General features: G+C 40.4%; 1 protein-coding gene across 1 annotated transcript in view; it reads left to right on the forward strand.

The window, feature by feature from the left end:
* Nucleotides 1–25517, forward strand: part of CNOT1 (CCR4-NOT transcription complex subunit 1) — a 4219019-nt gene that overhangs the window by 3840693 nt on the left and 352809 nt on the right. The window contains exon 42 of the mRNA XM_044079520.1: nt 5121–5238. Coding sequence (XP_043935455.1) covers nt 5121–5238 — 118 coding nt within the window. The remainder of the gene's footprint in view (nt 1–5120; nt 5239–25517) is intronic.

The raw sequence follows: 25517 nt of genomic DNA on the forward strand, positions 1-25517 counted from the left end.
AACAACTGATTTTTTTACGTGCCTCTCCTCAAGCCACTTGGCCATTGGAGTATGTGGAAGATGCCCTGAATATTTGAAGAGTTGGCCGGTAGATGTATCTTAGGCATGATTTAACCCAAATAGCTTAACTGGTGCAATGTGTGGGGTTTTTTTTGTATGTTTTTTTCTTGTCTGGAGAAAATTTTCTGGTAGCCAACTCCTGCTCATGAAGTCATGGAGTTGCAGCCCTTTATGTGACAAGTCACACTTAGTCTTTTACAAAAATTAAATGCTTCTTTGGGTGAGTGCCTCTTTCCTCCTGGAAGTGTTTTTGAATTGTCCCTCACCAGTCCATAAATCCTGTTCTGTTTTTTTCAATTGCTTGATATTTCAGAACAGGTGTATTTTTACATTAGGTAAGATGAGAGAGTTCTTTATTATGCCACTTGAAATATCCCACTGCCATACCTCTGATGTTCGTCATAGTCACTGTTACAATACTGAGTCTTGGAATCCTGCCTGCAGGAGGCAATTTTGGCCCAAATACCAGAAAATTTAACCATCCCTCAGGTGACAGATGTCCTCCCTTCCCATTGTCAGTGGTATAAAGGAGTAGTCATCTGGCACCATAATCTGTTCTTTCTTGCTGTTTCAGTCCAAAGCAGACCACTTTCAGTTGTGTTATCAATTTCTTGGTCAGGTCTGAAACCAGAGATTCAGTAAAGCTAAATACCCCATTGCGGAACATTTTCTCATTCCTTTTATGGGGAGTTGTTTTCTGGTTAATGCCATTTAAGGTTAATAACTACTTTCAGTGAAGAATACAAATTGATGGGAGAAGTTTCATTGTTCTGTTTGGGTCCTGCACACGACATGCCTAATTCTGTTTCTGCCTGTTTTAATGACTACTATTAAACATAGGACTGACTCACTCAATAGCCATCTTAGGCAAGGTAATGCTAGGTCTATGCATGTGATGTCTGCTGCAAAGCTAAGTGTTAGAAGTTGAAGGAAGCCAGGGAGGCCAACTACTCCCTTGTTTTGTCAGACTCCACCCTTGCTCAAAATTACTTATTTAGGAGAGGCACATTCACAGCCTCCTTTACCCACAATTGGTGGACCAGAGTCCTCTGGCACTACTGCTGTGGAGGCCACCATGGCTTCAGGTCCTTCCATGTCCTTGTAAGGTAGAACTGGGCATGTGTTAGGTCTGGAGCCACTTTGCAGTCCCTAGCTTCCAATATATAAACCTTGTTTAGAAGGAAAATGGAAGAATCCCTCAAGTGATAGTCAGGGAAGATACTTCTGGGAGAAAGACTGAGGCTATACCCATCCATGTCCTTAGTCTTTGCCACCTGTAAGATCCAAGCCCAAGACTCTCTTAAACCAAGGCAGTGTTTGGGGTTGCCCCGGCTTTCAAAGGACCTTGTCAGACTGGCCCTGGGTTTCTTGGAGTTCATGAAATCCAAGCAGCCTTCACTGGAAAAGCAGTCTGTGGCAGTACCTCCCATTGGGGAAAGAAAAAGGGACATTTTCCAACACAAGGGTATCCATTTCCATGATTCTGATAAGGACCTGGGTTATGTGGCACACATGCCCTCCTACCAATATTTGGACTAACACTATGAAGATACCTTGTCCTCTGCTTCACCTTCTGAGGACTTTTCTTTTGAGAAAACCCTTCATATAATGAGGGAATCCCTCAGTTTGGAGTCTAGAGAGTTCTCTGTGTCAAACCAGGTACACAGTTTGTGTATGGCTGATCCTAAATCCTTGGTGATACCTTCAGTGCACAAAGTCTTGGATGATGTATTTTCAGGCATACGTTTCCAGTTGGATTTCCTGCCTCCTGCTCCAAGGAAGCCTGACAGCTTCTGTAGGGTGCTTAACTCCCACAAGTATCTCTCATAAAAAGTCTACCCAGCTGTGGTGTTTCTGAAATCCCCCCAGAGAACCACAGGACCTACATCCAAGGACAAATTGATTTGGCAAGAAGGCATACACTTCAGCTTTGCAAGCTCCCAACTACTGGTTCCAAATGCTCACTGGCCATAAGTCAGTATAGGAACAGTTTTCAGAAAGTAGGTCTTGATCCTCAGAGTCCAAACATCCTAGCTATGACCTGCTAACAGGTTCACCTTTTTGGGGCAGGCCTGGACTCTGTTCAATATAAAGCCCTACTTTCTCAAGACAGAATCCTCTGTCCCTCAGATTTCTTCAAACACACGCTGCCAGAAAGCCATCTCTGCCAGAGATTTTTTCAGGCTCCTGGGGCATGTGACAACTTGCATTCTGATGTTCCCCTAGCCAAACTCCACATGAGAAGGTTAGGGTTTACTGAAAAACTGTTGCACCCAGAACCAGCATCACCTGGAGACTATTCTTCCACTCCTTCCTTGAATAAAAAGGTAGAATTTGATAGAAGGATATTATCAGAGAAAACAAGTGTCTCATTCAAAAAACGGGAGACATACCAGGTGCTTGACCACAAGCAGCTCAAATGTAGCCTGGGGCATACTTGGGAAATCTGAGTATGCAAGGGGCATTAAACAGGAATATGTCAAGCACATACAAATAAATAAAATGTTGGTGATCATCGTAGCAATTAGCCATGAAGGCATTTAAAGGTGAGATGACACCAGGACCAGTAAAAGTCCTAACAAACATCACCACAGTCTTGTAGTACATAGGTGTGGGGGGGGGGTACCTAGATTTACTGTCCGTGAAGGCTTGCAGTGGAGCACTGGTTGCTAGCCTAGGAGTTCATGCGTCTCTAATAGCCCCTTAAATCCCAGGGCAGGAGAAACTTTTTAGCAGACCACCTGAACAGATAACACCTAGTCCCCCAAAGAGTGGATCTTGAAACTAGATCTTTCTCAGCCTAGTCCACTTGTGGGGTGTACCAGAATTAGACTTTTTTGTATGTACCTGGACCAGACATCAGAGAGAAGTTCTGTCCCAGCACTTCTCAGAGTGGAGCATGGAAGTTGGATGTCTTCTTCTCTTGGACAGGATTCTTTCTATATGCCTTCTCTTTATTGCCCTTCAGCACCAGGGTGTTGCAGAAAAGCAGGAAGGAGAGGCCATAGATAATCCTTAATACTGCACAATTTCCCAGACAAACACCGTTTTTCCCTCATATTCTCACTGAGCTGGGGAGGGGGGAATCAGAACACACCAGAAAATTGCCAGTGTGTGTGGACCACCTTACTCAGAAAAGTCTCATCATTCATTCCAGTCTCAAAATCCTGAACCTCACAGGTTGGATGATTTGTCCTTAATTCCTGCAGTGCATCAGTTTCCTGAGGGCATGTCTATTCTTAATGATGCCAGAAAGTCCTACATTGCTAAATAGAAAAGATTTTCTATTTAGTACCAACCTAAGGGTTACTGCCTAAAGCAGTTTCTGTTCTCGCTGTCCAAAGAAGGCTTGTCCCATTCATGTATCTGCTATCTCTGCTTGCCTGCCTGCCTGCCCATGTCTTCTTCATTCTCTCACCTCACCCCCTTTCTCATCCCCTCATGAAACAGTTCCTTAAGGAGGTAGTACATCTCAGACCACCCAAGAGGCAATCCTGTTCCTACCTGGGACCTTAATTATGTTTTAAGGACCACAGTACCTCCATATAAACCAGCCAGCGCAACATCCATTGAAATGCTCACCTGGAAATCACTCTTGTGGTAGTCTTGACTTCTGCAGTGCACATTTCTGAGCTGCAAACACTGAAGTACCGAGTTTTCTGTACCTTTCATAAAGATGGCTGTTCTTAGGACCCTTTGTACCTTTGTCTAAGGTTGCAACATGGCTTTCAAAACAGGCCATTCATCTCGATCTTTTCTAGTCAAACCTGCACAGCATAGGGAAATGAATGCTGTATTTGGTATTGTCTGAGAGTCTACCTAACGTAGGGCATAATTCTTTAAGGGTAAATACACAGATAGCCAACTGCATTGCCTTTTGTTACTTCCAACTCCGTTAGAGTACATTATGCCTGGGCAAAAGGAACAACCACAGTCTTCCTAAAAGGGGCCTCTACTCTTTCCAAGGTACCTGGTTGACTATTTACACATTCACAAAACACTGTAACCTTGGTGCTATACCCTGGGCTGACTTTGCCTCTGCCATTCTGCAGGGTCTTATTTCCCCAGCCCTGACCTGTTGCCAACCACACAGCCTCAGTTAGCTTTAGTAGTCTTCCCATGACTCCATACTGCAACAGTGACTCTGATGAATATAGTGTAGTTATGTTGGGAACCTAGTATAATTGTAGATGTTTAAGTTACTGTTGTACCTTTTCTTACTAAATCTATTCCTTTCTGTGTTCACCTGCCTCACTGGGGTTGGGGCTGGCACCATATCCAGTCAACTTTCCCTATCTGAGTCTTCTTAGTAGGGTCAGTTGTGCACATAGAGCACATATGGACTCTAGGTTTCTGTAGCAAAAAGACCTGATTATGACACTAGCTGATCACTCCTTTATATCACTGTCTGGTAGTGAGGGCATTCAGCAGTTTGAGAATGGTGAAACTCTTTGGTATTTGGGCCAGCAGTGAACTCCTGCAGGCAGAACTTCCACAGTCTTAGTACTGCAACAGTGATCTTTTCTAACATCTGCCATTGTGGTAGGTTCTTAATGCAGACTGTATTTTCTTGGATGGCCTTTCATCTTGGAGATAATTTTTGAGTTCTTTATTAAGTTGAGCTTTTGCATAGTTTGCTGCCAGTATTCATGTCAGCTCTTGTTAATCATCATAAGGTTCATAGGTTTATACTAGGCTATCTGCCCCAAGGCATTTATAAGCCTAGCCTGAATTTTTGTGGCTTACGCAACCCCTTAAATGAAAAAATACTGTACCCATTAGTCCATTGCTGCAATAATCTCATAAAATTATTTCTAGGAAAACCTGAGCAGAAAAGTTCATACTTCGATGTGCCATTCAAATGCATCTTTGGGCAGTATCTTCTGTTACTGTAGTACAACATGCCTGTACCATTCAAGACTCATTTTTTCCCTTTTTGCTTTCTCATCTGAGGTACTATGTTTGTTGACTGTTGCTGCTGGTCTTTACAGTTTCACATTGTAAAGTAGAATTTTTTTATTATTTGAATTTGTTGCCAACTTTTTATTTTTATTTTTCAGCAACACATTCCATATTTTGCGGCCTACCAAAGCTCCTGGGTTTGTTTACGCTTGGTTGGAATTGATTTCACATAGAATATTTATTGCACGTATGCTGGCACATACACCACAACAGAAGGTCAGTGTTCATTTTTGTTAGTTGCTATTCTGTATTGCATTTGAGTTTTGCCTGTTTAAATTTGAACACATTAATTTTCCACAGTAAGTAACCTATGATACATTCAGTCACACTGAACTAATTTTTGACATCTCCTGTCTTTCATGTACAGCATAAGTAATAGGTGTCAAGTTGTTTCTTTGTAATTTTATTTCACCTGCTTTGTTTGAGGCAGAACAGGAAATCTGACAACTTCATGCTAGCAGTGGTTTAGAAGAAGGTTGCGTCATTACATTTCTTGCACCACTTGCCATATTTCTTCTGTGTAGTGAAACCTATTTAGTTAAATTTATTTTTTTCTCTTTCGCAACAAGTGTTTAGTGAAAGGCAGTCTTTCTGTGTACATCCTTTAAGAGACTGTGTACAGAGCTCAGCTGTTGGTGCACTTCACTTTCCATTTACTGTAATGTACTGGTTGCCACTGCTGTGAACAGATTTTCAGGTGATCAGAAAGGGAGTTTCCTGTGGGCAGGGTCATACTGGTACTTTGAGTCAAATGCCTTTGAAGCCAAGCCAGAAGGCATAGCATTAAGATTGTTTCACTGCCTGGTTTTTGATGCTTCCCAGGTGAGTCTGCTAAAGAAGACTAAATTGTTCTCATCTGTTGTATGGAATCATAGGACTGTAAGAGTTGGTAGGTGGCTGTGCCACAGGAAAGGTGGTTCAACATAGGTGATAGCTGTGGGTTGAAGATGTCTGCCAGTAAGCTGAAAACTAGTGAGCAGAATAAAATGGTCATGCGGCTAGTATAGATTTTTCAGCTTTCTGAATTTTTTTTAATGAATGTTGATCTGTGTGTGTGTGTGTGTGTGTGTGTGTGTGTGTGTGTGTCTTTACATAGTTTAAGTGGACTAGAATGCTGATCACAAAAGACCAGTTTGTGTCTCTGAAAATAAATTAGGGAAGCAAATAAAAATATATGTATTTGTGTGTAGATATATAAATTAAACTGAATGCAACAGGGATGGTAAGTATTATATAATATTCCATGAATGAGTGGTTAAAATATAATGTACAAAATAATAAAAAAAATAAAAAAAACTAGCATCTCTCCTCAGGTTTTCTAGATGACAAAGGGCCCGTGGCAGTAACAATTGAAATATCTGAATGCCACAGCCTAAAGTACCACACTCTCTAAAATATTTGCATCCAAACTTGGGGTAATTTTTTTTTTTTTTTTAAGGGAAGATGTAATTACCTAGTATGTGGTCATTTTTAAACAAAAGGGTATGTAAGTGGTTATAGTTAGAGATCATATGAAATACCATAAGTGTGTATCTATTATGATGGAAGGGGGGTCACTGTGTTAACAGTGAACAGTAATTTGTAGTAAAACATTCTACTGTATTCATGTAGTGTGATATGTTCATTAAATGCTTTTGTTTTAAGGTTTCTTTTGGGGAAGTAAGTGAGCTGCAGAATGTGGTATGTTACAGCATGTTTACTAGGCTTTTATTTTTGGAATCAAGAAGCATTGTTAATGACGTAAGTGTATGATATTGGAACAAGTATGAAAGAGATAAGTGGCAGTAAGACTCACACTTTGTCATGTGATTGAAGTTGTTCTGGTGCAATTCATGTTTGCCGAATGCTTTGTGGTTTTCTTATTTGTGCTCCCATGGAGTTAGTACATATAAATAATGGGGGGTGAGACAGAGCCTTCACCAAAATGGGGTGCAGGTGGCTTACCTCTGCAGAAAATGCTTAATTTCTGAGGTTCATTGAGTTTCAGACATTTGATAGCCCTGACTGAAGCCACAGGTAAATGAGACAGACTGTAGTTCCACTGTTTTTTTTTTTTTTGTGTTTGTGTCAGCGTTTAGTACTTATGACACCTATGTCATTTCACACAAAGCCCTGCAAGCATAATAACTAGATAGAAACCTTCACCCCTCACTTTTTTTGTCTATTGACTAACTTTATACCTCTTGTATATACTTCTCATACTACCACTTAACCAACACCCTCATTTATCCTTCTCTTTTGTTCTTTGTTCCTTCTATGCTAACCTAAACCTACTTTGAATTTAATTATTACTTACCATTTTGAATCTTTGCCGTTTGAAGCTATTTTATAAGTAAATACCTTTTGCTGTAACTGCATTTTCTTTTAACATGCATTATTTTTTATGTAATAATTTTACTGTTTTGATTTATTTTCATGTGTAGTCCTGTTTTATCTTAGCTTAATTTTGAAGCTTATCTTCCCCGGTCCTCTACTGAAAATGGACATGTATCCAGTTAGACTAGCCCAGTCAACAAATGTAAAATAAAGTAAATTGTTCTTTACATCTGGATTCAACTTGTGGGATAGCGTGGTTGAGGGCTTCACATTACCTGCATCATTTCTCTAGCATTTAGTAGAGTTTTTTTTTCCACTACCTTTTTGGTCTTAACTATACTGTGCCGTGTTTTATAGCCATTTGTTTTTGGTTCTTTTAGTAGCTGTTGGTTAGATAGGTAGGTGTATATTGAGTGATTTGTTTCCTGGTATTTTTTGTTTAATATGGATAAGGGTTTTAAAGTGTTTGAACTGTGGGCGGAAGCTTCCCCCTCCGTATGCACATGCTTTGTGTGTTTATTGTTTAGAGGCTTCCCGCTGCCCCCCCCCCCCTCCCTGCTACATTTGCAAGGCATTCAATTTACATGGAGTTAATAAGAGGAGAGCCAAGCTAGTTCTGAAAGGGTTTCTGCCAGTTAGCAAGTCCTTTTCTGCCTCCTGCATCAAGGATGATAAATTGTCTCAGCTAAATGCTAGATGAAAGGATATAGTTAATGTAAGTCACTCGACCACTCTGCTGTCCTACAGGTTGTATCCAGAAGGAAAGACCCAACACAGTTGTTCTTTTCCCATGTTGCAGTATTCATAACATGAGGCATTCCCCACCTAGGCGACTTGAATGTCCTGCCAGTATACCAAAGATTTAAGCTACTGCTAGGTACGTGCAGCATTGCACATAGAACAGCCCACGTCAGCCATAAAAGTGACATCTGCACATGCCATCCTCAGAACTTCTCTGCTGCCGGTCCAAATGACAGCTTCCACCATTCATCTGATCGCTGAAAGTTTTGTACAATTCATATAAGTACCTTGTTGGGGAAAACCTTTATTGTGCTTTTACTACTGTATGGTTGCAAGAGGTTAATGCCATCCAAGGAGGGCAAGTGCCACTGTTAAAGACAGATTCCACACAGAAGACCACAACCAGTGTCTTTCTTTCTGGGTTCATATCATGACTACAAGACCTGTGCCATTTGTCAGGTGTTCACTCCTAAAACACTCTGCAGTTGGTCTTTCTACCCTTAACATACATCTTAAAAACCAGAGACAAAAGTGACTAGCGCTAGGTATGGAAGGCACTCCAGGTCCATTGGGTGAGCCCCTGAAGAAAAAGGTAAGGGCTGAATCTTTGGCTGCGCCTCTGATCCCAAACATCCCTCTCAAGGTCGGTGAAAGCCCAGAGGTACATACGGTGTCTGGTGGTCCTCCTTTGGCAGGTACTGATTTAGAAGCCTCTATGGAGGGTTCCTTCAGGATGTCCACAGAGGTGTCACAGACATCCATTATGGACAGTAAAGGGGAACTGTGGCTCACTCTTTCAGACGTTCCTGTTAGTAACTCTCCTGCCCTTTTCATTGAAATTTTGCCCAGAGCCTAGAGCTACGTTGGCCCTTTCATCCCAGCCTAGGGTAGGCCTTCCTCTCAAGAAGAAACAAAAACATACGTCTCCCATACAGGAACCTTCCCCAGACTGGCAAGCCTTTTCTCAAGGAATCTTGAATGCCTTTCTGGCACTTAGGTCTTCCACTTTGCAACCTCCTACTCCACCATCTCCTATTTTCCCACCACCCAGGAGCACTTCTGCTGAACAAGAGGCCTCTGAAGATGAATTATCTCCAGATGAGTCCCTGACCTACTCCACTCAAATACTCTCCTCTGGGTTATGCCTCCCCTGAAGTTGTTTCCAAAGGTGGAGACTGTCTTGAAGAGGATATAACATTTGGAGAAACTATATGCAGAATGAAGGAATTTTTTTCAAGTAGGAAAGCTCCCAAGTTTCGGAAGTGCAAAAGTGGTACTATGACCTCTTACAAATAGATTCTCCTGCCCCTTCAGCCATCCCACCTGTTTTGCCAGTCTTTCAAGATGTCTTTCTTGCAGCATCCAAAAACCCTGACTCCCAATCTCCTGCTTTTTATATGGTTTACGTGACACTTTGAATAAAATGTTTGGGAGTGCTGCTGCCGTTGGAGTTCAGTGCTTTGTGGACTTTCCCAATCTCCTGCTCCCAAAAGGCTAGACAGGTTCTATAAAGACCCTGAAGACAGGTGCCTGTACAAAATACCCTCTTGCAGACCCAGCTGTGATCTCTCTCTCTCTCTCTTTCTCACACTCTCTGCTGATAAAACTACTAAATTACTGCCCGCCACCAACCCTCCTGCCTTCAGATAAAGACAGTAAAATGATGGAGAGAATTTGGAAAAAGGTCTACATCTCCTCTACTCTAGTTTTTAAGGCTATTAATTATCAGACACACATGTCTAAGTATGTTTCTAGCCTTACTTTCACAGGCCTCTAAATTGCTGACCGATCTCCCAGATTCTGCAGCCAAATTCCAGCTCTTTTACCTCTTGACAGTTTCTTCCCAGGTTACCAGACAATCCATAAAAATGCAGCTATGACTCAGCTGAGGTGTCTGCAAGATCAGCAGCATCTGGGTCTGCCCCCAGCAGGTATTTCTGGATGAGCTTGCAGCCTTTGCCTGAGGATTTCAAGGCAAAACTTATGGATGCACCACTGGACAACACCACCCTATTTGGAGCCCTGTTCAAATCCCTTCAAGAGAAAGGAAAATAACTTAAGGAATTTAAACATATTTTTGTTTCCCCAGTTTCTAAATACCATAGGAACAACCCTTCTAAGCCCAATTTTGTAAGGAAAAGGCCCATGCTCCTTCCCAACAACACAAGAAGGGCACATGTAGGCAGAAGCTTCCTAGGTCTCGGCCATCATCTGCTCAAAAGGCCCCCTTTCCAGACAAGCTGGGTAGTCTGTGACTACCTGACCACTCTCTCAGAAATCCCTCTTTCCCAGCACCTTTCTCATTTCCTTTCAGAATGGAAAAGCAAGTGGATCATGTCTCTTGTCCAGAGATGCTACCTCATGACTTGGAAAACCACTCCTCCGTTCACGGGGATCCTGCAACCCCCAAACAACCAGCTTCACCTTTTCCCTCAGGTCATTCAATTCCAGTGGTACCTAAAAACACTGTTTTCAGCATGCTCACCTACTAGAGTTTGTCTTTCCACTTCTACCCTTCCTAAAGAAGGAATTGTTTTGGTGGACTCGTATTGTATTTCTCAGAATCCAGGACTCCCCTTTCAGCCAATTCCTCCAGTTCAAGAAATGTTCGCAGATGCTTTAGATCTGGGGTAGGGAGCAATACTGGGGAACCTAAAGGTCTAAGCCTTGTGGTCTCCATCCATAAGGAAGCAACACATTAACATCAAAGAGATGAGGGCTCTGATTCTGGCCATTCAAGTTTTCAGGTCATCTTTTCTACCAGGCCGTTTGAAGCTGTTCACAGACAACACCACAGTTCTTTGGTATGTGAACAAGCAGGGGGGGGAGCAAAGTCTCATCTACTCTGCAGATTAGCAGTCCGAGCCTGGGAGATTGCTCTTCAAGCAAAGGTAACTTTGACAGCTGTTTATATTCCCTCAGCTCAAATTGTTCAGGCAGACACACTGAGCAGATCCATGATACAAACCCACGAATGGATGATCCATGGGGATGTGTTTCTGAGGATTCTCCACCAGTGGGGTGCACCTCAAATAGATCTCTTTGCCCCCCCTATAAACAGATGACTTCCAAATGTTTTGTGCCAGAGATGCGCACCCTCTGGCTTTGGAATGTGGACACCCTATCATTCTCATGGAAGGGGATGTTTTTCTATGCATTTCCCCATCCCCCTAATTCAAAGTCCTGCTGAAGATTCACCCTATTTTGGCCAGGACAGCATTGGTTCCGTCTTCTGCATTTAACCAAGGGTAATTATCACAAGTTACCTCACAGGGTGGATCTATTCGTACAAGACAAGGAATCTCTTATTCACCCACATTTAGCAACACTGAACCTGACTTTGTGAATGATATGTTTCTGATTTCTTTCAGTCACCTTTTCTCTGAGGACATGCTTCTAGTCCTGCAGGAGACCAGAAAGTCTAATACAAGGAGATCCTACTTGTCCGAATGGAAGAGGTTCTTTCCATCTGGTGTCTTACTAAGAGACTGTATCATTTTCAGTGGATATTCCCCTAGTCCTTTCTTATTTGTGTGAGCTGCTGAAGACTGGACTGGCTTATTCTTCAGTTAAGGCAGTTTATCAGCCATTTCTGCATGTCTGCTTTTATCTCCCCTCTTAGCTTCTAGACTAGAGATTAAGCTTTTCTTAAAAGGCATCCTTCACATCAGACGTCCCAGGAAACTTGTTTCTCTTCCCTGGGACCTACATTTTGTTTTGGAAAAATTGACCCAGACTCCCTTTGAGCCTGCTGCCTCAGCTTCCCTAAAATGTTGCACTTGGAAAACTGTTTTATTGGCAGCCATTACTTCTGCTAGGAGAGTTTCTGAACTCCAAGCTTTAATGGCTTGGCAACTCTTTCTGATATCTCACAAGGATAGAGTGTCTCTTGTACCAACCCTTCCTTCATGCCTAAAGTGGTTAATGACTTGTCCCTTAACCAATCCATTCACTTACCCACCTTTTTCCTTTCTCTCAAAACTCTAGTGAAAGGGTGCTGCACACCTGGGATGTACACAGACAACTTAGATGACCAAATCCATTAGAAAGTCTGAGCAGTTGTTTCCTTTCACCCGGGATACTGGGGAAACCTGTCTGTAAACAGACTCTCTTATCTTGGATGTTTAGGGCAATTTCTTTTTGCTGTGTCTCTCTGGGTAAAGCTTTCTTCCTCTGTTAAGGCCCATTCCACTAGAGCGATGGCTTTCTCTGGAGTCGTCTTTAAAGATCTGGAGTGGACACTGCCTCCATCCTGGAAGCAGCTACTCTGTCCATGCATTTACAAAACACTACAAGCTGGACTCTTATCTCCAGATCCAGAGCAGGGTTTGCTAGGGCAATTCTCCATGGCTTTATGGAGACTTCATGTGCTTCTACCCCCCCTTTCCCACTCTTGAGATATGGTATTCTCCCTCATTATGAATACTGCAACATGAGAATAGAAGGACATGGAATACTTGTGTATAATCGTACCATAACCATAGATGCCCTTCTATTCCATGTTACAGTATTCTGTCCCACCCTCCTTCCCCTTGGTTCATGCTCTTCTTTGGATATTATCTAATTGCCTCCTATCCTTGGAATGATGTTCTCACTGAGGCATTCAGTTCTGAGGATGGTACTTGTAGACGTTACTTTTTATGGCCGACGTCAGCTGTTCTTTGTGCAGGGTGACACATACCTAGCAGTAGCTTAAGTCTTTGGTTTGCTGGCTGGATGTTTGGGTCGTGTAGGTGGGGAATCCCTCATGTTATGAATACTGCAACTTGGAAGAGAAGACATCTATGGTTATGGTAAGATTTTACACTATTTTGTCTATAGTTATGGTAAGTACGTAACTTTAGTTTTATTATTAAAGTAGTATGTTTAAGTGATGTTACACTTGTACCACCCAAGGTGAATTAATGTAGAAATAAATTGGAATGTTTTTAAGGTAGTGAATTGTTCGTAATGGAAATTAATAGCATAACTTTTTTATGTAAAGTTCCAGGTGTTTGTCCCCTTGAAGGCAAAAGATGAAGCACCTGTGACTTTTAATTAACCTTCATTTTTGGGATGTAATGTTTTGAATTGTTGGTAGATTAATAGATTGGTGGAAGTACCCCAAATCCGTGCTGCGCTCTACCCAATCAGGGTATCTTACTGTGGAGCTTTGTTTCAGCCACTAGGTGGCGGTCAGCTGCATTTCTTCAGTTGTGTTGGCTTTCTCTTTCTATTGTCAGTCAGTCATCATCTGTAACCTAGAAAAACACACATGAAAGTGAGAGGGTGGACCTTTCCTATATCAGATTTATTTTTCACCCAACCCTCTGGACTGTGCTTTGCTTAAGTGCTGTTCATTTCATCCCAGAGTGTTAAGCCTTTAGTTTGAAAACTAAGTGCGTTTCTCCAAAACTGCGACTGGGGCTTTTAACATGATGTGGTCATGAGAGCAATTTAAGTTCTGAGGACTGTAATTGTGACTCGCAGTATAGCAGAACTAAAAGTGTGCATATAGGGGCAATGTACTGCAAGGTGGTGGCATCTTTGGAGTAGCCCAGTTACCCCAAGGAATAGTGTTCTTGGAGAATAGTATATGTAAGTAGCAAGGGTGTGGGAGTGCAGTGAGGAGAAGCAGAAAATGCTTTAAGTGTAACAGTAGATCTCTGAATCTGCTGTTTTTTGTTTGAATTGTATTTTGTTTTATGAGGTGTCAGGCTTGCAGGACTGAATCGCATTTGTGTCAGGGGGGAGCTGTTCTCTCCATTTCTTGCTTGCTATCTTTGGAATCCGGCTTGGGTTTTAAGCACTGTTACGATCCTTTTATCCCAAAAGTTTAAGCTTTTTTTTTTTTTATTAGGTTGCTGTGCACTGATCATTTTTTTGTATGTATTTTAATGATGGTCTACTTTTCAAAATTATAATTGCAGCTTTTAAAACTGTTGTGATACTTTTCTAGACCTGCAGTTCTCTTCTTTTGTTGCCTGGTGTTCTCAGAATCGAGCTTTGCTTAACTGATCTTTGATTCCAGTGTGAAGTTTTACGTTTTTAATTTAGTTTGAAAATGAGTTTCTGTACATCAGTTTATTTTTCCACATTGCCTTTTGGCAAGTCTTAGGAGCTTTTTAGTGATTGCTTTTCTTTGAAATTGTAGTCACTGCTTTAAAAATGGTAATGTTATTTCTTCATTATGTGCAAGTGTGGTCAAACGAAGTCTTTGCAAGCAGGTTATTACTTTGAAATAGACCATTGAAGTCTGATTATTTGTGGAAGACTTTAAGGATGACCACTTTGTACCAGAGGACTAAGAGAGGGCCCAGAAATAAGGAGCGGAACTTCCTGTTGATCAGAATGTCCATTTTTTTTGCCTCGTGTTTTTGGTCTCTCTCATAAAATTGTGTTTTTTCTGGCAAATTGAAGGTTGAAGTCAGAAAAGACATTTAAATTTTAGACTTAATACTCTTCAGAAAATCCATGCTAATGTAAAACCAGTTATTCTAGCAACTTTCTAAGTTTGTAAGAGCAGTATTTAAAAAGTGTCCCTATTTTGGGGCTTTGCTCCCCCCTTCCCATTATTTATGGCTTTGTCCAGATTTCTTGCTCTAAGAGGTTGAGAGGTATGCTCGAGACTCTCATTACTTACTAGCGATAGACTGGAAAAATTACCAAAAATACAGGAAGAGTGAATAGCTGACATCACTCTCCTCCTTTAAACTTTTTAGCATGTGATAAGCCATTAATTTTATGACAAATTATGCACTACTTGTGTGAACTTTAAATTGTGTTGTACAAAAAAGTTTACAGAGGTATGGGTCATTGTACTTCATGTGCTCACTTTGTGACTGCCTGCCTGCCATTTTGATCTTTGTGAGTTTGAAGAGTACTGAACAGGAATTGTTATCCTCCTTTTTACTTTAAAAGGGCAAGTGTGCTGCTTGTCAACATTTAATGACTGCCTGCCTTCCAACCAACTCGTTCCAGCAATACTTACAATTTTGGTGCCTCTTCCTCAGGTATAGCATGGGTACTTAGACCATTCTGGCTGGTTCTTCTCCTGCAGTACCTAAAAAGAAAAATCACTTAGCAAAATGGCTTGCAGTTGTCATGGACTGTGTCTTCAGCCAACAATGAGTGAAACTACAATGCCCACTTACATTTGCCTTCTCACGTTGTAGATCTTTTGACCAGCATGAACCAGGGACAGTCCCTTCTCTGCTGCTCTTCCAGTGTCAGATGTAGGCATGAGAAAACCACAGTCTCTGGATCTGAGAGACTCAGGGTAATAGGGGCAAGAGACTATTAGACCAGGCAGACATCTTTTGAGTCGATCATCTACTGGAGCTCTTTTTAAGCAAAAACAAAAAAAAAAAATGTTTGGAAAAATTAATTACTATTAAAGATGAGTTGCTTACCTTGGCTAGGCAGGCAGTAAATCCGGGTACACAGAGGCCATTACAAGTGGGCATCTCCTGAAAAGATATTCCTGATGAAACAGGATCTGATGATACTGACACTGAGATGGGGCTTCTGCTGTTTCCCACCCCTAACTTTGTGAAGAAAATCCCTCCACAGGAGGATAAGAATTATTTCTTTAGGTCGTGATGGCATTCCCTCAATGAATTAAGTATTTTTATGGGAGCAAATGTTCCCCATGAAAGGGCACATGGTATAAATGGGTATACACCATTCCTCTATCCCTCTTATACTGCCAACCCTGATGGATGAATTCTGCTTGTAGTCATCCTGATATCCAGCCTTTAATCCCTAAAAAGCAAATGAAAATGTCTAAGGTTCCTCAGGCTAATAATTTTTTTCTCTCATCTTTAGATCTGACTTAGCTGCCATTTCAACAGTGTCTCTTGCTGACAACAGGCTGGTCCTTGATCTTAATCCCTCACCTGGTAACAAAGAAGGTAAAATGCTAGACAGTGTAGGTAAGCAAATGTTTTCTTCCATTTTAGCCTTCAGATTTCTGAATTATCGGACATGTGTGTAAAATTTATGCTTTGTTATATGGGCAGTCTGAGGGAATTGGTTTCCAATCTTCCTGTAGAAGAAAGTTTTTTTTAAAAAACCAAATTGTTTCAACACTATCTATGGTATCTAAACATGCTTGTAAGAGTGTGTATGATTATGCAGATACTGTGTCAAGGCCATTTCTATTGCTATGGTGTTGAAAAGGATGTGGCCCCCTGTTGTAGAAGGCAATACACCACAAAAACCTGACAGGCCGAAAAAGAGCCATAACGATGACATAGTGAGCTGTTGAGGATAAGGAAGAAGTTGTACATTGCTACCGTTAAACAAGAAGCCCAGAATTTCTATATAGAGAATATTCAGAAAGATTGAGAAATTAGATGAAAGAAAAATACTTGCACAAGAAAGACGGTCAGACATTTCAAGTACAGATTTACTTTCATTACTACAACAGATCCATGAAAAACGCTGCGTAGACAAAGAAACTTTGTGCTTCCTGGAAAAAGAAGAAACAGAGGAAGTATGAAAATATAAAAAAAAAAAACCTAAAGATTTTTGGAAGGTATAAAAAAAGAAATATGGACATGGGGAAAGGTGATCTGGTGCAATATTTATGCAAAGGGGAAAACAAAATTAATAGGTACAAAAATCAGTACCAAAGATATTTGAAAAGAAATACAGGCAAAGGCACCTGGATATGAAAAATTTCACAATCAGAAAAGAAAATAAAGGGAGAAGGTAGAAGAGGATTATTAAAGAAGTTAACAAAATAGAAAATAAAGTAATAGATTACTTGCAAAATGAAGAATCTAGTCTAGAAAATCCAACTTGGGTAGTGTCACAACATGATGGAACAGTTAGTCCACAGACAAAGTAGAAACTGGTGGAACTGGAAGTATCTGATGACATGCCACATGATGATTCCCTGAAGCCTTCTGTAAGAAACCATTACAAAAGTTCAGTGGGAGTTGCACAGCAAGTGAAGGAGCAAGAAACAGTAGTAACACTGACACAAGGCAATGATGTACAATGATGGTCTAATGAGTTCCCACGTGAAGGAGCAGCAGATGATGCTTGATGAAGAGGCTGTGTCACAAGAAGACATTCTGGAACGTTCTGTTGAATGCCCACAGGAAACTTGGAGTAAATAATATGCTCTCAGTTTAGAAGAAAATGATCTCATGGAAGAGTTGCTTGATTTAATAGAGATGGATGCACATATTAAGTTTTATGAAAGAAATACTTAAAGTAAACAAGACCAAAATGTTAGAAGTCTGATTAAACTGATAAACACAGTATTCAAGACTGTTAACAGAAATTCATATGATATAAGTAAATAGAATATATTACATTGCAGCTAGATTAATAATAGATAAACTCTTAACCACAAAAAAACAACACAATAAGTGAAATGAAGGGAAGAAATAAAATGTCATCATGGAAGCATCAGATAGATAAAACTATAAAACAAGACAGGAAGCGTCACTGGTTGAATGTAGAAGATGGAACAGATCAACAAAAATACTTGGAAGGGTTGACATGGTAAAAGTAACTCACAGTATCGGAACAGACTAAGATTTGTCATACACTGTTGCAAATAAGCTAAAGAGATCATCATAGGCAGAAAAAAACTTAGATTATGTGTAGATATGCATAAAGGAAAGGAAAAGTACAAAATAAGCAATTCATTTATGACCCAAAAATGTTTTATAGAGAACTAAGAAACAAAAATAATAGAAACACAACCAAAAAAGAAGACATAGACACACTTTGGATAAATATTTATGAAGATCCTGTGGAATGTAACATAAGCTGAATGGATAGAAAAATAACTAAAGAGGCCAAATGTACAGGATATGAAATGGGATGAAGTAACTGCCAGTGAAACTGAAACAATTAAGAAAAGCTCCTAATTGGAAAACCCCAGGCCCAGATGCAATATCTAACATCTGGCTAAATGTGTTAACATCTTTACACAAAAATTTAACCCCGAGTAAGAATTACTTAAATGCATCCCAAGCAGACACTAACCTGGTTAACAACAGGAAAAACAAATACTTGTTAAGAGTGAGCATGTAAGTCTTAAGAAAAACTATAGACCAATAACTTTCCTTCTGACGATGTACAGTCTATGTACTAGAACTGATGCAGGTAGAGAGTATTCTCCTTTAGAAGAAAGCTCAATCATGGCAGTAAAACAAAGGGGTAACAAACAAAAATATGGAACAAAGGATCACTTGTTGCTAAATAAAGCCATAGTAGAGAATTGTAAAAAGAGGAAGAATGTAAGTGTGGCATGGATAGATTTCAGAAAAAGCATTTGACAGCATTTCATATTCACGGATAAAGGAGTGCTTACAGGTTTATAAGATGCTTTCTGTATTGATCAGTTATATTACAGTGGCCATGAAATAGTGCAAATCATTTTGCAGTTAAGCCATGGCAAAGGAAAATTTTTCATCCCAGGGATAAAAATTTAAAGTGGAATGTTCCAAGTTGATTCTTTGTAACCATTGTTTTGTCTTGCCGTCTACCCATTAATCAGTTTACTTAACAGATTAGGTCTTTGTTACAATTTCCTCTCAGAAAACAACCTTCTTTCAAGACTTTTCATCTACTTTTTGTGAATTACTTAAAACTATTTAGCTCATTGGATGAAGATTTGAAAGCATTTTCATCTACTTTTTGTGGATTACTTAAAACTATTTAGCTCATCGGATGAAGATTTGAAAGCACAACTTCAAGTGACTAAAACTTTTTCAGATGATAGAAGAATAAGTAAGTATGCAGAAACAGTGTTTAAGGTAGGAAAGTTGCAGTACCAAAAAACTATCAGTCTGTGACAGGAATGTGTTATAAATATATGTGTTGTCCTAACATCCCTCACTCCTCAGAAAATATTGCTACCTCATTCAACACACACTTCACACAAACCATACTATCACTAGCTAAACAACACAACCCCTCTCCCCTCCAACCCACACCTTCAACTACTAATCTCCCCACTGCCTTCTCTTTTTCTCCTGTACCTACCGCCAACATAAAAAAACTCTTAACTAAACTTAAACCCACCAAATTAGCAGCAGACAACCTCCCAAATGAATACCTACAAATTACAGCTGGTGCTCTGGCCTACTCCGTATCCATCTTGATTAACCGATCTCTGTCAGAAAGTTATGTTCCCACACTGTGGAAAGTATCATATATAATTCCCCTCCACAAAGGCGGACCCTCCACAGAACTAACCAATTACCGCCCCATAGCTATTCTCTCTCCACTCTCCAAAATACTAGAGAGATGCATACACTCTCAGGTCTCAGACTACCTCCTAACTAACAACCTCCTTTCCAATACTCAGCATGGTTTCCGATCAAACCATAGCACCACCACTGTCTTACTCTCCTTTACTAACACTATCCTTCAGCATAAAAACAATGGCTATCTCTCCTCTGCTACTTTCCTAGACCTATCTGTTACAAACTGTACATTTGTTAATGTCTTATGTACTTTACAGATAAAGATTCTAGTTGTCTACTGATGTACTATGTTCTTCATCTGTTAATATGTTGTAAGTAATTGCTATGTAAATTGTTAATCACTACGTAATCCAATGTAACTACTGTCTGTTTATTTTAACTGTGGAGCTTTTCTCCCCGGGCCTCTGCTGAAAATGGACCTACGTCCAGTCGGACACTCCCGGTCAACAAATATAAATAAATAAATAAAGGAACTTGAGCAGGAAGAAGTGTTTGAAAAATTGTGAATTGATGAAGGCTTGGCAGTAAAACATGAACATATGTATATAAAATGCAGTAAAGCATACTTTGGAAGACATATTGAAAACAGCCTTGAACATCTAGGAATGAAGTCAGTGCTGTAAACCAGTTTGCTTTTCCTATTCTAACTTATCTTTTGGGGCCAGTCCGTAACACCAAAACTATTGGATCAGTTGGACAGAAACACAAGAATAATGCTTCATGCTTATCAAATGATATATGTAAAAAAAAAAAAAAAAAAAAAAAATCAGTGTATACCACAATTGTATCTTCCATGCCCTGAAGGAGGTATGGGCTGCTTCAAAGTTGATTACATGTGTAGATCTGCAGTTCTGGAACTGCATACTTGTCTGACTTTATCAGATCCAAACATAGTGGAAGTTTTAAAACACAAGGAGATGACCTCTCTGCTTAGTTTAGCAGAATCATTCTGGTGTCAAACGGGGATGGAAATCAAAACAGAGACAGAAATCAGCAAATGATAAAAGAAGGAATATAAGGTGAAGGGTCAGATGAGAAGAAAAGAAATGTGAAAAAGCCATCAGTATAGTGGCAAATAAAGAAATATAGAGATTGCCAGGATTAATCTTCTATTGATCAGGATTTGACCCAGGAATGGTCAAGTAGACGTAAGTTGAAACCAAAGGATGAAAAGTTAATGTCGGCCTGGAATAGTTGACTATATGTGCATGTTGGTTTAGAGTCCATCAAACATGTGAGAAACAGACAAATGTAGGTTCTATTTATTTCATTTTTTTGTCACACACCTTGTAGTTGGGTGTGATACACTCATGGCAGAGGACCTGTACACTGAAATGAACAATAATGTGGAAACATTGTTTTAGGGATTGTACATATACACTACAGTGCAGAAGTAGCTAAAAAGCATTGGAAACATGAATCATAAAGCATTGTAGAGAAAGATGTATATATCACATGGGATCACCTGTTACCAAAAATAGATGTGAGAAAAGCAGACATAGTCCATGAAAGAAGACAAAAGTAGTAATTTATTGAAATTGCTGCACCTGGCAATTTTACAGTGTCTCACAGAGCGAGAGCTGTAAAACATCAGGATTTTTGCAGGCAAAAACAAGGACCTTGTGGAAGAAGGATACCCAAACAGTCACAATAGTAATAGGTGCAATGTGTCTAATAATTTGTTGTCTTATTTAGATATGCTACCAGTACATTTAACTGTATGAATTGCAGGAGTCTATTTTGGGCATATTGCGGTGTTGCAAAGAGCAGTTTTTGCTCTTTGAAACAATAGTAATATCGTGAACTTTAATTATACCCTGACTTTGGAATGAGTCCATTCCCATCACATTAGAAACCCAAATGATTTGGAGAAATTAAACCTTGAGAAGGTATGTGATGCACAGCTTTTGGAAGTTGGCGTAATGGTTGAGAAGTTTTCATCAGAGAGACAAGGTACCATCCTCACCTCTGACGGGAAATTGGGTCAGCTTAAAATTGCCAGCAAGGACCGTGAACCTAGCACTTGTGTTCCATTGTTTGCAGTCTACTCACTTGGTTGGTAGTGAACCGAGGGGGGCTCAAAGACTAGGCATGCATTTATAGTACCACAACATTGTGCAGTTCAGGGCATGTGTTCCTAATTGTGGATTACAGAGAATAGCCAGTCTGGAGGGAAAGAATGAATGATCTTAGTCATGGTGCTGTAGTAATGGTCTCTTTGCAGATCAGCTGATAAAGAAGTTCAGTTATGATTAGTGCAGTTGAAGAATGTGTCTGGGTGAGTGTTGGACTTCATTCGTCAAAATTTCTCTTTTCAAGAAGAGAATTTGAGATGGTGCTCATGTTTGGCAGCATCATAAACTGTCAGCAGCAGTGTTTCTGGTGCTTTGGGCCATATGATACTTGGCATTCATGCTGGGGCTTGTACCAGTCTGTGGATCTGAAGTTTCAGCATTACCTGTGCAGTATGTAGGGGTCAGATTTGGACTTCATTCGATCTTAGACTAAAATCTCTCCATTAGTGAAGGACGTTTCTGAAGTTTGACTGAAGGTGGTGCAGCTGAAGTCCATTTTCTCTTAGTCTTTCTCTCTCTCTCAGTAAAGCTTATGCTTCTGACACCACCTGTAATGCACATTCTGGGATCTCTGTCCAAGACACTTCTCTGCAAATGTTGGATAGTAGTGTCCTGTCATGTCTGTAGGTTAGCCATAAGCAGGTGTGAGAACTAATGTGTATGAATTTCAATCTACAGATAACTTGTTTGCTGGAGATGGAACGTGTTGGCATGCTGTGTGAGCTAGTAGTGATGTAGTTCATTAGTGGTAATTTCTTCCCAGTACTCCAGAGATGGGTCTAATTTGCATGGACGAAATACCAGTAGACTGACACTTAAAAGACAGAGATGAAAAAAATGACTTTTCACAATGCTGACAAGTCACATCACCGACTATCTCAAACCCAACACCCAAAATGCCGACATAAAACAACCACATCTGTCATCTTTCCTATCACCAGGTAACCATGTACATCCAAAAACAGCCTTTACGACTACCCAAACTGAAAACTCTTCCAAGCTAGATGAAAACATAGTGATACATATTATGTTTTCCTGTTAAATCTACCTGTAACTTAAAACTCATTCAGCAGAAAGTATTTCCGTACTAATACCAATCTACAGTATTCACCACTCTTCTACTACATTCACAGCCCACTTCACATGTGTTACTGCAATATTTTCGACTATTTCCAACTCTCTAAATAGCACATAAAACCATCTAAAAGTAATATTTCCTAACTTATTCCTAAAATACTTACAATCACACTTGCACCTTCTCATAACACGTCCTCCATGTTTCTAAACGCACTCAATACTGACTAAAAATGTTTAAAGTGACAGAACAGTACATCACCAAAGTACTTTCTCATCTCTGTAACTCTAGTACACAACAAATAAACCCACTACATGTAAGGTAAACAAACTCCGTTCATTCATCATACTTATATTTTTTGGGGGGGGGGTTATGCCCCCCCTGCGCCCCTCATACCAACTCCGAAATTGCACTACAGTGCGAAAATGAGTATATTTCGTGATCCGCTCACCTCAGATCAGCCTTCTGAAAGATGGTAATGTGAAGCTTCGACATTATCATCTCGTATTTTTAAGTGTCTGTCTACTGGTATTTCGTCCATGTAATGTAGACCCCTCCTAAGGACAGGACTGCTTTTGTTCTGTGAACAGGTGTGTAGTGATAAATTCACCTCTCTTTTACTCAGTTCCAACAGTTTAGTTTTCCCATCTCTTAAGACATTTAGTCACTTGCTTCATTTTCTGCTCAATGCTCACCTTTTTTGGTGTCAGAGAAAGAGGATAACTAGGGTGAGCTGCTAACAAGTCTCGTCTTGTAGTCTGATTTGATTCTCCATTAACAGACTGTGCAGCATTTAGCCAGTTAAGCACTGTTTCGTCCTAGGTCATCCTTCTAGTGAGATAGACATGCTTAGTGGGCTTTCTTACTTAAATCAGAAAGAAATTCTTTGTTCCACTAGAGTTACTGCCTCTTACAGTTTTGATTCTTGGCAGAGGCTTATTTTCTAGCCATGTCTTTGCAGGACTTAAAAGGAAAGTCATTAGTACAGTGGTAAAGGTTATTAAACTGGTGTGAAGTCAGTGGCTAATGTACTGCTGCATTTTCTAGTTTTGAAGGTCTAGATCATCTTTGGAGTGTCCTCAGTGATCTGGGTTTGCATATTTCGTGTAGTAAAATGCATCGTTCGCTCTTGTCCGTGTACTGACTTGGGATCCAATGTTGACATTTAAGCTTGTCATATTTTCTAAAGGAAGTTTTTACATCTTCCCTTTGGATAGGTACCATTGAGCATCTTTAAACTTGGCGAAGTCTTGCCTTTTTAGTGCGCCCTGGCTGTCAGTTACTTAGGTGTCACATTCACTGGCAGGGTGGACACCACTGGCATTGAGCTGACTTTAAAAAAAAAAACATTGATACTGTTTATTCCACAATGTTGGCTGTACTTTTTCTAGCTCTGCACCCACCCCACCCCAACCCCAAACAAGCGATTGTTGTACATCTCCGCTATCCACATTTTTACCTCTGGTCTGTAACTTAAAAATATTTTTTTAGCAAATTGAGGATACAAGTCACTAAGTAATGGTTGATTGAAATGAGTCCCAGACTTCATTCTTCAGAAAATGCATGCTAATGCCAAACCTTTTATTCTGTCAACTTTGCTTACTTTTTATACGAACAAAGTTTAAAAATTGTCCCTATTTTTGGGCCTTTGATCCTCTGTTATTTTCAGCTTTTTCCAGAATTCTTACACTAAGAGGTTGAGAGGGACTAACCGGTTAGCAACATATGGTTTATTTTTTTTAGAGACATCCAAGGAGCCCAAATGATCTCTGTGTATGACTGAGGACCCTTAATTGTGACTAAGGAGAATATGGTTAAGGCCTAAACTGTTTTCCCTTTTAATGAGCCGCTTGATCATTATCATTTGTGATGCAGTTGAGGGTTTGGCCAAGGCTGCAGCTACTGGCATTACTTATAAGCCAGCAAAATTGGCTAAGTCTCACTGATTGTCAAAAACACAAAATATGGCTCTTAATAGACTGTCCATTTAGAGGACCAACATGGTTTGGTTAGGAAAGCATAGACAGATCAAAAACAGAAGAGCAGGTTCAATTCCTGATGGCTGTGGTTGTGAAGTTTCAGCCTTCACAAAGTGTGTTGAAAGTGCGGAGCAGCCGTAGTGAAACACAGGATGTTCGTGTTTCACTGTTGCAGTCATTACACTTTGGTTATCCTGCTGGCAGGCTGCACGTAGTTGGCCTGAATTCCAACATCCTGGTCCGGCGTCTGATGCTATCGCCTCTTCCCTGACGTCAGTGTGCCAGGGGTGTATAAGATGCAGCCGACGCCATTTTCTTCAGTCTTTCTTGCCGTGCGGTCCCCAAAGCAAAAGCAGTTCGCAAGTGCCGGTCAGCTGACTCCTGAGATTTTTGAATTTGAATTTCAGATCCGAAGTCTTCAATAAAGCTAAGTGCCCCATTGGGGAAACTTTTTCTTGCTCCAGTCCGATGTCAGTAAAAGTTAGCAATTGTATTTCTTGTGGGAAGCAAATACCTCATAAGGATTTTCATTCTTACTGTATTCCTTGCCTAGGCCCTGACCACAATGTTGCTAGTTGTCGGTTTTGTGCTAGATTCAACCAACGCACTATTAAGCGTCTGTTCGATTTTGCTTTTCATTACTTTGGACGAAGGTTTAACTATGTAATGCCGTCAGAACAACCGACGACCGGAGTCTATAAAAAGCACAAGGACAAAGAAAAAGACAGGCATCCGAGGTCCAAAACTGACGACGAAGCCTCTTGTAGGCCATTCGCCGGTTTTCAGTGAGGCGCTTTCGCAGCCACTGACACCCGCTACCTCAGAGCCACAGGCCGCCTCCGACTCCACGTGGAGACAGCTAGACCTCTGGAAACTCAAGGTATTGGGCATACGGAAACAATTCCCTCAGATGGGTCCAGAGCCGCTGAGCAGGCATCCGCTTCTGAGGGTGTTTTCAGACCTACACAGCTCACTATCAAGACCTCTTCAGCAGACAAGGCAAAGTCTAAAACATCTTTAAAGACAAATAAACAAGTATAGCATTCTCCTGGACAGTCATTCATGCCAAAGAAACAGATGCGCAAAATGGCCGAGG

The sequence above is a fragment of the Protopterus annectens genome, chromosome 8.part0 (assembly GCF_019279795.1).
Source record: "Protopterus annectens isolate FY-2018-M chromosome 8.part0, PAN1.0, whole genome shotgun sequence".
NCBI lineage: Eukaryota > Metazoa > Chordata > Ceratodontiformes > Protopteridae > Protopterus > Protopterus annectens.